The following is a 15,658-nucleotide window of genomic DNA, read 5'->3' on the forward strand; positions in this document are numbered from 1 at the left end:
GCCAGTTCTTTTCTCCAGATATTTTGGTGGGGTTTAGCAGAATTTCCTTCTGGTCAGCATCTACCAAAATGGGATGATGGCAAATTGAAAGATAGCTTGAATTGTGCCAAAACTAAAAATAGTTGCCTTGCCAAGCCAATATAGAAAAATCAGAATATTTTGTTAACAACAATGAGAATTTTAGATTTCAATTTTTTTTCCCTTTTTGATCAACAAATCTATAAAAGGGCAAAACTGTCTTAGTAAAATCAACGGAATCATTTGAGCAACACCAGAGAAAGAAAAAAAAGAATATACAGAGTTATTTTCTTGTTCTGCTAAAAGAAATGCCCATGAGCATGGCCTACATTCTAATGGTTAACAAGATCTAGAAGCTGGCATAAATACTGTCGACTGAAATAGGCCATGTAAAACAAAACATCTGGTTTTTCCCAGCCAAGCAACAATGATTTCAGATGCAGATGTTTACCATGTTGTTACATCAACAGTGCCACTCTACGTAGCCATGATCTTGGCCTACATTTCTGTAAAATGGTGGAACCTCTTCACGCCAGATCAGTGTTCTGGAATAAACAGATTTGTGGCCATGTTTACTGTTCCCTTACTGTCATTCGATGTGATTTCCAAGAACAACCCTTACCAAATGAATGTCAAATTCATAATGTCAGATTCCTTGCAGAAACTTCTAGTCCTTCTTGCACTAACAGCCTGGGTCAAACTTAGCAGTAGAGGTAATTTTGATTGGTTGATAACTGGGTTTTCTCTGTTGACACTGCCAAATACTCTGGTTATGGGGATCCCACTCCTAAAGGCCATGTATGGTGATTCTGCCGCTGCCTTACTGGTTCAGATAGTGGTTTTACAAAGCATGGTGTGGAATATACTACTAATGCTTTTATTCGAATTTCGGGCGGCCAAGGTTGCTGTAGCTGACCATGCAACAGTTAGTCCAACAGTGGTTCCTGGTGCTGTGCAGATGGGTTCACTAGAGGAAACTCACACTCCAGAAATTACTGGTATGTGTTTCTATTTGTTTCTTTTGAAATACTGGGCTTCGCCGTGTATTTCTAAAGGTCGGTTAACCAGCAGCATAACAAAATCTGAGTCACATGAATCATCCATGATGTTATGTCATAATATGTTAATGAAACCATCTAATAAGTGCTCTGGTCAATGAATGGATTAACTTTCTGCATATATTTATTGTAATAAGGCAAGCTTGCAGCATAGTTTCTACACGTTCACTTCAGACAGCAATCCACAACAAATGAGCAAGTGCTCCATGAGTACTAGAACTTTTTAGTTTGAAAGATCCTACCCCAACGTACCAATGTCTTTGGGCCCTGGTAACTCATGAATCATGCCCAGTGACCCTCGTGACTGTTTTTATCTAACATGACCAAAAGAAATACAAGGCTTTCCCTTGATGTCTAGACTTATAGAGCTTCCATCAGAAGCCACAGACAGTTGTAAATGGTTTATCGACAATTGTTTCTCTAGTGAAGTAATGATTCTAGTAGCTACATGCATCTCTGAGTTATTGTAAGGATAGTTACATGCACATTCACAGAATGACATGATACTAAAAAAGAAAATACAGAAATCTATTTTGGTCATGCAGTGAGTCTTCACATTGCATGAATCAAACAACTATACTGCTTAACAAGTTCTAAAAACAAGTGACTCTTCCCTTAAAGAACATGCTAATGCTGATAATTAAATTTGCACGTTCCCATGGTTGTTGCATCAGAAAACGTCTGTTGTAAATTCAGGAGCTAGATCAAACTGCAGGTTCTGATCCACCCCTGTCTGTGACTGAACATACATTGCAAAATAAACAATACATAAAAGAGCGCACTTTAAAAAAGAAAAAGGAGAGAATAAGCCAGTTATCCTTAAATGATTGACACAAATAGAACTGATATTTTGAAAATGTCATGATATTATAACTCTCTTAGAAAAACAACTACATAGGTAAAATACCATGACATTTTCAAAATCTAGGAATCAATAATACCACAATATTGATATTTTTTTCCTTTTATTGCCTACATTTTAAACACTTTTTCTTTTTTCTTTATCTTTTGCCAAAAAAAATCGTCTTGTTTTTTTTATATATTTCATATTTCTTCAAATTTTAAGTGTCATTTCACAAGATTAATCACAAACTTATAATGTCCAGAGACTAATACAAGTGACCATGATTTAAACAAAGGAAAGGAACAAATCTACTTGTAGAAAGCTGGCTTGTGTGTGAGTTTATGACTGATGTAGGAAAAAGAAGAGAAAAAAAATTCTACTTCTAACCACAAGCAAAAGGCATGCTCATGATTGCAACAACTATACATCATCATCAAGTTGTATTTTCACAATATCATATGTCCGTTTTTTTCTGTGTACATGGATTATTCACATTATTATATGATTGTACTCTTCTAAAGGTGAAATTGATGATCAAAGAGCACGTAATCAGATGGAATCAAGGATGAACAATGTCACAAACTCAAGAAAGAACAGTGCAAGACTTGTTTTAGTGATGGTGATGAAAAAGCTTTACAGAAACCCCAATACTTATTCCAGCATATTCGGTCTTATTTGGGCATTGATCTCCTTCAGGTAGGTCAAATATTAGTTCTTCCATGAACAAGGGAAAATCAGGCATCAAGTAGCTAACCTTCTCGTATTTCTCTACTTTGAAGACAAGTTAGTGAATCTACCGACATGAAAAATAGAAATTTTGCCCCATATACTGATTTCAGGTAAGCATAATTGCAGGTTAGATGTAGCAATGCCAAAGCTGATTGAGAAATCTCTGTCCTTACTATCAGACGGAGGCCTTGGCATGGCCATGTTCAGCCTAGGTGAGTTTCTGGGCAAGTTCATTAGCATAAGATCTATCTCAGTTCAATGATTCAATCATTATTGGGGTGCATGTGCTGGCAGGTCTTTTTATGGCATCTCAGCCCAAGGTAGCAGCATGTGGGAAACGAATGACAGTTACAGCCATGGCAGCAAGATTCCTCATAGGACCAGCTGTGATGGCAATCTGCTCCACAATTGTGGGGTTGAGAAAATCATTATTAAAGATTGCTATTGTACAGGTGAGAACATAAGAAGGCTAAGAAGCAAACTAGGAGCATTAGACATTGCAAAATACTGATGAACCACCATTACGCATGCAACTGCAGATTTGTGTGTGTTCACACTTCACACACATGCACAAACACACACACACACACACACACACACACACACACACTCAATGTCTGATTGTGACAGATTTTGCCCCTAACAGTAGCCTTGCCAATTGATAAAGCTACTGCAGGATCAACACATTTGAACCATTTTATCATCATCCACTTCACAAAGCAAGTATAAACATTCACATCCATGAACACAAATAGAAGCATGTGCAAAGTCTGCCCATGTCTGATTGCCTACACATGCACATATGTACCACAAATGTGCACACACAGGTACAGACTAGCCAAAACTGTCTATAAATTAAAAAGGTTACTATTTTTACCTAGTGATGGATTTTAGGTAAATGAAAAAGGTTATATTTTTTACCTAGTGATGGATTTTAGGTAAATGAAAAAGGTTACAATTTTTTACCTAGTGGTGGATTTAGGCTATGTCACAAATATAAGTCAAGAGTCAAGACAAGGACACATGATGTGAGCTCTACTCACAAGTTTTTTAGTTTTTTAATCAATAAAAATTTATTTTTGATATTTTATTACTAAACAACACAACAACAACAACTACGCCTTCATCCCAAAGCAATTGGGGTCGGCGATATGAACCAACAAAGAAAATCATTTTGTGTCTTCCACATGAATCCTTCTCCTCCAATCATTTCTATCCAATGCCATGTCCTCGGTGAGGTTCAAAGCATTCATATCCTTTCCTATCACCTCCATCCATGTCTTCCTAGGCCTACCCCGACCTCTTTTAACTAATATATTTTCTCATTTCTCCATCCTTCTAACTGGAGCATCATTAGGCCTTCGCCGAATATGTCCAAACCATCGTAAACGATTCTCTCTCATCTTATTTTCAATGGCTGCAACGCCTACCTTCTTACGTATCTCCTCCTTCTGAATCTTATCTTTTATTGTATCTCCACACATCCATCTAAGCATACGCATCTCAGCTACACTCATTTTTTGAATATGATGTCTCTTGGCAGCCCAACATTCCGTACCATATAGTAAAGCGGGCCTAATAGTTGTCCTATAAAACTTTTCCTTCAACCGCAATGACATTCTACGATCGCACAACACTCCAGTTGCACTTTTCCATTTCATCCACCCAACCTTTATCCTATGATTTACATCTCCATCAATTTCTCCATACTTTTGAATGATAGATCCCAAATATTTGAAGCAGTCATCCACTGGTATTTCTTGCTCACCAAGCTTCACTACACTCCCATCACTACTTCGTTGCGTACTAAACCGACATTCCATATATTTTGTCTTACTCTTACTCAACTTAAAACCTCTTGCTTCCAATGTCTGTCTCCATAATTCTAACTTAGCATTAACCCCAGCTCTAGACTCATCAATCAAAACAATATCATCAGCAAACAACATACACCACGACACATTTTCTTGAATTGATATCGTAAGCTCATCCATCACTATAGCAAATAGGAAAGGGCTTAAAGCAGATCCTTGCTGTAACCCAACCGTTATAGGAAAATTGGTTGTCACCCCTCCACAAGTGCGGACATTGGTTACTATTCCTTCATACATATCTTTAATTATACTAATGTACTTGAGAGAAACAACTTTTATCATCATTGTCCACCAGAGAACGTCCCTAGGTACTCTATCGTATGCCTTCTCCAAATCAATAAAAACCATATGCAAATCTTTGTTCCTCTCGCTATTTCTCTCAATAAGTTGTCTAAGAAGATGTATAGCTTTCATAGTTGATCTTCCAGGCATAAAACCAAATTGATTCTCCGATATCATGACAACCTTCCTCAACCTAGACTCAATCACCCTCTCTCAAAGTTTCATAGCATGACTCATGAAACTTTATTTTATTACTAAAAATTACATTTTATTGAAATAATATTAAAATATTATTTAAATTATTTAAATAGTATTTGTATGTGCCCATGCTCATGTCAGCATGTTGGCTCGTGTCACCAGGGACATGCACCCAAAATAGTGTGTCCTTGCGACCTAGGATTTAGGTAAGTCAAACTATCAAAGTTAAGAGAACGAAGAACAACCAATTGGGGCTCCACCTGGTTGGTAGGAGTCATCAGTGCATGTCTCCTTGTGGTGGAACGTTCCAAGTTCAAACCCAATGGTACTTTGAATAATAACTGGTAGGGGTCTGCCTAACCCCAACTTGCCTTCCCAAAAAAAAAGAGAATGAAGAACAATAATTTTTTAATCCCTTAAAAATAAGACACCAAACACGTGTGTGCTACATTCACACAAAAAGATTTAGATGCCCCTTATCTCATATATATATATATATATATATATATATATATATATATATATATATATAGAGAGAGAGAGAGAGAGAGAGAGAGAGAACTGAACATATTAGGCCCATTTTTCTCGTTCGGCCCCATAGTTTGAAGTGTTTTTGTAAAGGCCCGACAGATTTTAAACAAAAACTACTAAGAATTTTTTTAACATGTTATTGATTTACTTTTTCTTTCTCAATATGTAATCATTCAACGGTCTCATTAATGGACACGTTTCAATTGTACCAAGTACTAGACGGCCCCGCCTAAGCGCAAGTGCGAGTGTGTCTTAGCCTCCTAGTACCATATCCAGTACGGAACCATCGTTAACAAATCTGATTGAACCACTATATAAAAAAAACTATATAGTTTAAGAATTTCATCATTGGCATTGCCTTAACCAAAATAAGCTCTAAGGAGTCAGCCTCGCATGCACCAGCGTTTAATAGTTTCATAGAACAAAGTTCGAGAATAAAGCATTCAAATGATAAAATCTTTAAGTTATTATTTATGTAAGCAAACACAGTGAAAAATATTGATTTCGAAATCAATTTAATAAACAATTTTTTTTGTTAAACCTCCCGAACAAATTACATTTTAAAAACAAACATTGTCATTCAATCATCCATAAGAAGAATTAATTGAAATATGAAATAGTTTCATTTAAATATTAAATCACTCAAGCAATTGTTCAAAAATAAACAATTAAATAGTCAATGAATATCAAATAAAAGAAAAGACAAGTAGCCCCTGAAATCTCAAAAACATCAGTCCTCACAGCCACCTCCAGCATCCTGCTCTCGCTCTACAGATTACATATTACCTGAAAAATATTTTTATTTTAAAAGCATGAGACTTTGAAGAGTTTCAGTAAGATTCACACAACTAATGCAAGATACTATACATAAAGCTTACAGAATAAGCATCAATCACCGAAGAACTATAATATTTCACATTTAATAAACAAATAAATAACTAAACAGGAAGTTCATGCATTCATGATCCTACAAATATACACAAGTATGATATGACAATTTCAAGCATACATAACTGCATCATAATTGAAACCAAGACATTTAAAAATATGCATGAATCCACATAATCATATGAACATAAATAAAAGTGCAAAAAAATAAAGTGAGCAAGTATTTTATATTCTACTTGATTATCAAATGCCTATCGGGTATGCATAGGACCAACACGAAACAGACTAGACTACTTGAATGTTTATTATGCTATGTATTTTAATTTTCCGAATAGCTGACTGAGGCGACTCCCCCAAGAGCGAAATCAGGTTGTGAGAGGTAGTGGTGTGCTCAGAGAGAATCTACCCGAAAGCGTAGCTTCATGCCACAACGATGATCATGATCACTCATTTCTGCAGAAGTAACAGGAACATGTCCGCCTAGGATATAAGAAGCAGTCTTGGTCCCCCTAAATTCTCGGGGATGGGGGACCGTCGAGGCATTGTCCCTCGATGAATAATAAGAAAGAATAGGCCTAGAGAGTTCATACCGTCTACCCTCTCTAAGGTAGACCACCAGTCATTCCGGTTCAACATACTTCGATAAAGGCATATCTAGAAATACATCACAAGGTTATCTTTATTAATTAAGCTATAGGTAAATTCATCTACTATTTAGGCTAGTGCATTGGCATCTCATTGTTCCCTCTTTGGAACCATAAATTATTATTTTATCAAGAACCCCAAGTGCCTATGCAACTCTATGAAATTTATATCATCCTGCAGGTATTTCACAAATATTGCATCTCAAAGCATAACATGCATTCTCATAAGCAAAGAATCATGTCAACTTGTTATTCAATAATTTACTCAAGCAGTATCACATAATTTCAATATTCAGAAATAAGCATGCATCAATAACACAAATATAAATCAATCTGAGAACCATAGTTCTAACATAACTGTCAAATTATTTAGGTCTCGTGGCTAGAGTGGCCTGAAACCGCACAACTGAAACATGTTTCCAATTCACAACACAATCAACATATTCATATTCATCTTTCGCATGCTTTGCAATTTCAATCAAGCTCATGCTCAAATTATCATGGAAATAAACACACTAAACTGCCATAAATAAATTTATTCATGAATCTCAATTACAAATCGTGTAGAAGCCTTTTCCTAAAAAATAAGGCATCCTCACACCACAACCATAACTTACCAATTGCAAAACTAACTCGCCTTTATCTCTATCATAAATATTTATATCAGATCTAATATGATTCAAAACTGAATTTGTAAAAAGTTTAGAGAAAACACCAAAACATAATTAAACTCATAAACCCGGCTTTCCCGATAAGAGCTCCCATCCCATAAACCCTCACCGAGCAAATCACCATAACTCCAATTAATCTTGATTTTTCTGTACTCAAATCATATCAAACCTAATTAAAATATTCATGATAACATATTAAATCAATGAATCCACTACAACTAACCCATAACCAACAACACATAAGTCAATTTCCCAATTCAGACCCTTATAAGCCTGAAACAGAAAGGCTTATATATTTTTAATTATGTTCAATCGTAGTCATGCTCAATCAATGTAAATACACATAACTTAATTCAGTTCATGTTGTACATAACTTGAAAAAATCATATCTCAACAACATATGCATTTAAAAAGATCGAAATTCAAGAAAAAACACAAAACCCTAAATCGATTTTTGAGAAATTGGGGTTTTTATTCTTTCAAATACAAACCATTAAATCTTCATTTAATTCAAGCATGAATTCAGATATTAAATAAGCTAAACACGATGAACATGATCATATAAACAAAGATACTCACTTTTGGAATCAATCAAAACAGTTAATTTATAAGACAATCAAGATTTGGTAATGTCTTTCAATTTCAACTTGCATAAATTCAAACTCAGATCTTTCTAAATGTTTAGCCCTTTGTTTATAATTTGATGAGGTTTATAAACGCTGATAATATGTAGAATATAACAAAAAAACAGTAAAAACACAAGATTCAAACACATTACAGACTAATCATAAGCATGAGTTGTCAGGGAAATTTGGATCCCTGATGACCCGTTTTTATAAAATCTATCAAAAATAACATATCGCATAACAAATCATGATATTTTTATCGTGGCTGCCTGTACCTGTCAAGAACACAACCCAACAAACCGTTCAAAAAAATAATAAGTACAAAATTAATTAAAAATCTTTTACGAAACTCTGTTCTAATAGAGTTTTAATTCAGAATCTGTAAACTGTAAGATTTTCATCAAATTAATGTATTTCTTGGAATTTATATAAAACGTTTTCGACCAAATCCTTTTTATATGGTCTGCTACTATATAGTAATCTTCACCCAAAATTTTTATAAAATATTCGGAGTCATTTTTCGTGGGCGTTTATATCTTTTATCAGATATAGGCCGAAACAGTCCTGTATCTAGAGCCAAAAACTGTAGTGTTGTTAGAACGAACGTTTCTCCCTCAATACGAATCCAAATCAGGTAAAACAAGATTCAAAAATCAGGAGCAAGATGCGTAGATCAACCTAGTACTTTTATTTAGATTTTTTGGACTGATATTCGAAGAGATATCCATTTATTTTTGAAACTGGTCAGAAATAACATATCAGTCATCAAAGACTTAGGTTTCTAAGAAAATGATTTTGTTAAAAATCTTCTTGAGCTCATAAAACCTTTGAAATCTCAATATTTTATATTTGATCAGATACAATATGGATTAACTCATAAATATCACCAACAATAATCAATTTATGACTGAATCTAAAATGAACCAACAAAGAAACCCTATTTAGGCTTGTTTTTCAAAATCGTTTTTATGAAAAACTCATGATTCGCCTTCTTCGAATTTAAATAACGATTTTTTCATAATAGAAAACATGTATAACTGATCCATACATGTAAATATGTTGCTGAAAATAAAATATAACTCAGATATGCATGCTTAATGTACGTAAAAAGCATCTACTACGTAAATCTTACCTGAAAATTTGATAATTTTTTAAGACAAAGAAGAAATCGGGTAGTCTAATCTCTACACCACCACAACCACCAAAGTTTGTACAGGTTTAATGGCTACACACCCTACTCCAGACTTCCTAGACATTTTTAGGAGAAAAGGAAAAAGAAAAGAGAGAGAGAGAGAGAGAAGAAACAAGAGAATTTTTCTGAAAAAGAATAAGGGAGGGGTGTGTGGGGGTACATATAGCCCTCTACACAAATCCCTAACCTATTGATACGGAACTCTCCTCTCCAAAATCGTGTGGAGGAGAGGAGTCCTTTCTTGAAAAATTTAATTATCTTCTAGACTCCATCCTTTAATTATTTTATTTTTTTATCAATTTTATTTAATTAAAATTATGAAGTTTGACTATTCAACAACCAACTCTAACAATTCTAATTAATATTGACTCCTCAAAAGGTGTGGGATGTCTCACCCTCTTAAATCTCTCAATTAGTAATTTTAAATGAATTTTCTAATTAAAATCTTAATTATCACCTTTATATATTTATTTATTTATTTGTCTGAATTAAACCTAGATATTATTTTAATTCATATGGACTCCTATATCCAAATTGGGGTCCACATAGGACGTCCCCTATGAGAGTCAAATCCATAACCATTGGATCCAATTGATATTTTAAATTGGATCCAATTCAAACAACACCTCAAATCCATATTGGATCCAAATGGCGATTCTAGATCCAAAACCGAAGTCTAAGATCCAAAAACCACACCAACTCATTTAGTCATCATAATTCAACTTTTTCAATTATTCATGAATTATTTTTTATAACTTGAGACAGGTTCATAATTAATCGAAATCAAGAATTCACAATTATAGTCATAAATGTACCAATAATTCATCATTTATTTATTTTAATTATCAAGAAAAAATCTCGGGTTTTATAGTTTTATGATAGATCTGAACCGTTAGATGTGTTTAGCATGCTCTATTTAGTGGGAATAAACTCTTGGATCATGTTTTTTTGATGAAAAAATATATTTTTATGAGCCGGGAAAAATTGATGCCTTCATATCCATTGATTTTGGATCACCGTAAAAACCTATATACAGGTCAGATTCCGATGATCCAAAAGCTGGTTCCCACTAAACAAAACCTATAGATCACATCAATGGCATTATATGTGAGAAAAAATACCAAAAAACTACAATCTTGAGGGGGAAGAATGGGGCAGAACGAGAAAGTGGGCAGAACCAGTGCATTACTATATATATATATATATAATGGCATCATATTCCCAAGAGCTTCCTATGTCATTTTCATATATTTTTTTATAAAGCAAATGATTTTTCACTAAACTACTTTTGCATTAACTTTAACAAGTGCTAAGATAGTTTGTGCGTGAGAGAGAGAGAGATTCTAACATACCATTTGTATATGGACAGTGGAAACAAATTCTTACAGGTATATCCTTCTCTCGGTCAGCCTTTTATCCACTTCAGACCACCAACCAATGTAATTTTGTTGCAGGCTGTTCTTCCTCAAGGAATAGTACCATTTGTATTTGCAAAAGAATATAATGTCCACCCCAATATCTTGAGCACTGGGTAAGCAACATGTTACATTGAGACTCCACTGAAGTCCCTATATTACCACTAAAGACCAAATTCTGTTTTTGATGTAGGGTCATCCTTGGCATGCTCATTGCAATGCCTATAATGTTGGTCTACTATATCCTCCTGGGCTTGTGAATAACTACAGGAAAAAAGGAAACAAGAAGGCTTATTTACAACTTTATGAAACAAGTATTCTGTAGGTATGGGAACTTGCAAGCTTTAAATGCTTAAAGGAACCACCGTAGGAGTAAAACACGATATCCTTCTTTTGGCTCACCCAATATAGCCAGTGGAACTTGTTTCACAGACATAAGCAGAAGAAGGAACATCAAAATAAACTCTACTGTCATGGTTTGTATATCTGATTCATTACAAACTACACATGTATTGGTAAATAATGTAGCAACAGCAAGTGAAGGAACTTGACAAACCATCCAGCAAATGGGCATCTACTTAGTAAATATTAATAAATGACAAAATATGCTTCGGAAACTATTTAAAGCATTGAATCGAGTGCAGTTTGATCATCTTTCTGCAAAAAGGTATACATGATATCTACGTTCTCAAATCAACCTCGCGATGTCCACCTGGATTTTACACAAGGGATCTTGCTCCATTTTAGTCTGTACATTTCGCTTAAATTCTCCCTCAATGACAGAGTTGAATGGCAGCAGCAAGAATCAAAAGCCCCAGCTATGCAAATCTCTGATGGAACATGATGCTCTGGTCAGGGGCGTAGCTAGGATTCATGTGAGGAAAGGGGCAAACAGGGGTGTAGCAAAAAAAAAAAATCGAGATAAAATAAAAAATGGCTACAATTATTAATAAAAATCTATTTCATATGGACAAATCAAACTATTTGCTGCAGTCAGGGCTGGGCTAGGACTGGGTTACAAAAATGGATAAAAATCTATTTCATATGGAATCAGGGCTGGGCTAGGACTGGGCTTTTAAAAAAAAAAATTAACTGGGCCGGGAGGCAGGACTGGGCTACAGCCCAGTTCTGCCCCCCCCCCCCCCAGCTCCGCCTATGATGATGCTGATGGTGGATGAATGTCCCTCTTAATGCACAATCCCCTCAAATTACAAGCTTCCAGATATTCATTCTTCCACCCCTCCCTCAGCTCTGCAGAGTCTCTGTACCACTGTCTGGAATAGTTATTAAAATTGTTAAAACCATTCATTTCTTTTTTCAGTAATGAAGCTGTTATCTAAACAAAAAATAAAAGATATAATACGAAGCCGCTGCTCACGTTCATAGCAAAGTTTCTACGGTTCCCCTACTTCAAAATCCTAAAGTTGGGGGTTGCTAGCAACCAATACGTATAAACATCCTAGACTACAATAAGGATACAACATTTACAGAACTTTTTGCGTATTCCATGCAATTTTAAAGTCAGTACCCTCACTATTTACAAAAAACATTATTGGTTGATTATTTACATGGATCACTGTTAAGTTGCCACAATTGAATATCAGAATTTCCTCGCAAATTCTATCGATTAGAGAAAGATGGGTGTTCGATCGAAGCAAAATTTAAGACAAAAGGATTAATTTGTGGAAGAAATTCGCAAGCCTTCTGCTAAAGAAGAGAGTGGTGAAGCTCAAAATGGAGCTGCAAACTGACCATAAGAAAATAGAAACGATTTCCTAAGGGGAATTCAATCAAGAATCAAATCCCACAGAGAATATTCATGAGAGAGAGAGGGGTAATTGCAGACGAGGGAGCAATGGAGGAGATCAACACAATCGAGTTAGGAGAAGATGCGATTGATAATATCCTTTGGAGGTCGAAGTGCAGGAGGCAACGCCACGCTCTCTCTCTTGCTCTCCCTCTCCCCTTCCCCTCCTCTTCCTTCCTCTCTCTCTCTCTCTCTCTCTCTCTCTCGTGCCTCCTCATTCCCTGTCGTATAAGGAGCTGGGGAGACGAGAACCGGATCAGTGATCCTGAACCGGTCAGAGACTCAAAGAATCGGATCAGTGATCCTCACTCGATTACAGAAAACTGTCCGTCTTGAGTCTTGACTTGAGGAGACATGATATCTTGACTCGGAGTCAGGATTGAATCGGGAAGTCAACTCGGTTCGAATTATAAAGGAGCCAAGTGTTGATTGAGTGAGACAAGTGATTGGTCAATTTTGAAAATTCCCCTCCGAATCAGATTTTTTTTTGTAAGGGCATGTTTGGGAAGAAAAGTATTTTGTAGGAAAAGCTTGTATGAAACAAATCTTTGTAGGAAAAGCATGTACGAAAAAAAAATCTTAATACTAAAAAATGCTCCTATCAAAATTTTGTGTTAAATGCCTGAAGTTTCAGATACTTGAATAGGAACTTCACCAGTAACCTTTCAAAACCTCTCTCTCTCTCTCTCTCTTTATGTTTGAGTTACTATTTGGTAAGGAAATGCTAAAACTGATGTTTGTTAAATCCAGAAGTTAGGTTTTGAAGGATTTGGCATTCCCCGTACTTTGAATTTGAAATACCTTTTGAGATTCTAGCATGCAACTACCAGCTCCCAAACATCATAGGGAATGTTTAGGGATGTCAATGGGTCGAATTTAGGCATTACTGAATCTGGGTTAATTGGATTTTGATTCAGAGTATGATGGAAAAAGATAGAACCAAATCTGGATCTGACTAGTGTAAAACCTGATATTTATACTTGATCCAATTAATACTGGATCCGAATTTTAATCGGATCTGGATTTGACTACCAAATCTGACTAATGGGATTTGAGTCGGATATCAGGTTACATCCAACCCGTTGACATCCCTACGCATGTTTGCATTGCCCTGTGATTCTTGGATCTTCTCAAGATCCTATGAACGTAAATCACAATCACAACTTCTCAAGGTTAGTGAAACATGAGAAAATTACAGGTTGTCATTGTGATTTCTAGATGAAAATGTTTTTGTCTTGAATCGTGTGAAAGTCGGTCACAAGATTGACCATGTGACCAACATTCACAGCTTCTACTTTACCAGCTGTCATTGTTTATCCCATATGTGACCAAAGCAACCATGCCCTCTAATGTCTTTGGAAATCCATGCAGGAGGGCTATCCAGATCCCAGTCATCCTCCCGCAAGGGTGCAAATGTATCAGGTTTTGATAAACTTTTGATCTAAATCCAACACTACAAACGGATCAGGCATCTTTTATTTGGACCAGCAAATTTCTTGGTTCTGCATTGGACCTGGACAAAATACAAGACCTTTGCATTTTTTTTCATTTGTAGAATCCCCTCTTTCAGTGTCATCCAAATCAAAATTCCAAAATCAAAACTAAATGTAAAACCGTTTTGGATTTCAATCTATAATCAAGTCTACCACATAGGATCTCTAGTTTTATTTGCATTCCCTTCAGATTTGTTTCACAATATTTAGGCTTAAATTAGGATCTACTACATAGGATCAAGCAGTCATAAAGATATTTCAAATACATTATCTGTATATAATTGTAGGTTTGGGAAACAAGCCAAGCCGCTCATGGCTAGGTTCATAATGACCTTGTTCAAACTCTTAAAATAAGCTTTTTTTTAGATAGTGCAAGGGAAAAAACCCCATCACTGACCGCACATTGGCTGGCCTCCGGTTGGTAAAACCGTTAAGGTCCTCCCTGCCCACCGGGGAGTACACCCGGGTTCGACCTTGCAGCAAGGAATGCCATCCGTGGGTTTCAAACTTGTGACATTCACAAGTCGCCCTACCAGATGAGCAGAGCGCTTGTGGGCAACTCGTAAAATAAGCTTAGCAAGCAGAATATGAACAATAGGTACCCCCGTCTGAGTTGGACATATAAGCTCATTAGGTAACAAGAAATATCTTTTAGACATATTTTACATGTATTTTTTAGTAATCCTATTTCTCCCAGCTCTAAAGCGATGTATTTTTTCCATAAACAAGCCACCTCAAACTTGGCTCATTTAACTCAGACTGGTTATGAGCTCTAAGTCAGTTTGGCTCACCACAAGAATGAGTCAAGCTTGAACACTTCAAGCTCGTCTCATTCAGCTCATTTACCAGCCCTAGGTGCAGAATAAATAATTGAAGCGATCTAGTTGCAAGCAATAGGTTTAGAACTCGGATCCTTTTGCTTCCAACTTTGAGACCAGTGCATTTTTTCTGTAAATGAGACCAGTCCAGCTAAGAAACAATGCATTTGCTCAAGCACAGCGCGACTCACTGCGAAAGTGAACCAAGCTTGGTACATTAACCTTGTTCACCAGCACCTATCTCTGATACCAGGCTCCCAAACAGAACTTAAACCCCATTGACCACTGGAATGTATACTAACCAGAACCATTTTCTCAGGAGCCCTTATCCCACGCCTCCTTCCCAGAGGGGGCAGCCTCCATGTGGATTAAAAGATCCCAACAAACCCATAATTCATGCAGATTGCTACACCTCGAAGGCAATACATGTTCCACCAACATGCAGTATCAGAACATCAAAAAACTCGGGAAGGAAAGGGGGTGGTGGGAAACAACAGATGAAAACCTTGACATCAAAATGCAGTATCAGAATGTTCGAAATCTTTCAGAAAGTAAAGAAGACTAAACAGG

General features: G+C 36.0%; 1 protein-coding gene across 1 annotated transcript; it reads left to right on the forward strand.

Moving 5' to 3' along the window:
- Positions 1 to 445: 445 nt before the first annotated feature.
- Positions 446 to 11,230, forward strand: PIN8 (Auxin efflux carrier family protein). The gene is made up of 6 exons (XM_090009208.1): positions 446 to 1,016; positions 2,442 to 2,616; positions 2,776 to 2,861; positions 2,944 to 3,101; positions 11,010 to 11,086; positions 11,164 to 11,230. The coding sequence occupies exons 1-6, from the start codon at positions 446 to 448 to the stop codon at positions 11,228 to 11,230; spliced, it is 1,134 nt and encodes a 377-aa protein (XP_089865334.1).
- Positions 11,231 to 15,658: the final 4,428 nt, after the last annotated feature.

This window comes from Nuphar pumila, chromosome 6 (assembly GCF_984573655.1).
Source record: "Nuphar pumila chromosome 6, dmNupPumi1.hap1.1, whole genome shotgun sequence".
Classification (NCBI taxonomy): Eukaryota; Viridiplantae; Streptophyta; class Magnoliopsida; order Nymphaeales; family Nymphaeaceae; genus Nuphar; species Nuphar pumila.

Coding starts and splice junctions, on each gene's coding strand:
- PIN8 (XM_090009208.1), top strand. CDS start 446: ATGATTTCAGATGCAGATGTTTACCATGTTGTTACATCAACAGTGCCA. Junction 1,017..2,441: donor TCACACTCCAGAAATTACTG/GTATGTGTTTCT, acceptor ACTCTTCTAAAG/GTGAAATTGATGATCAAAGA. Junction 11,087..11,163: donor CCCAATATCTTGAGCACTGG/GTAAGCAACATG, acceptor TTTTTGATGTAG/GGTCATCCTTGGCATGCTCA.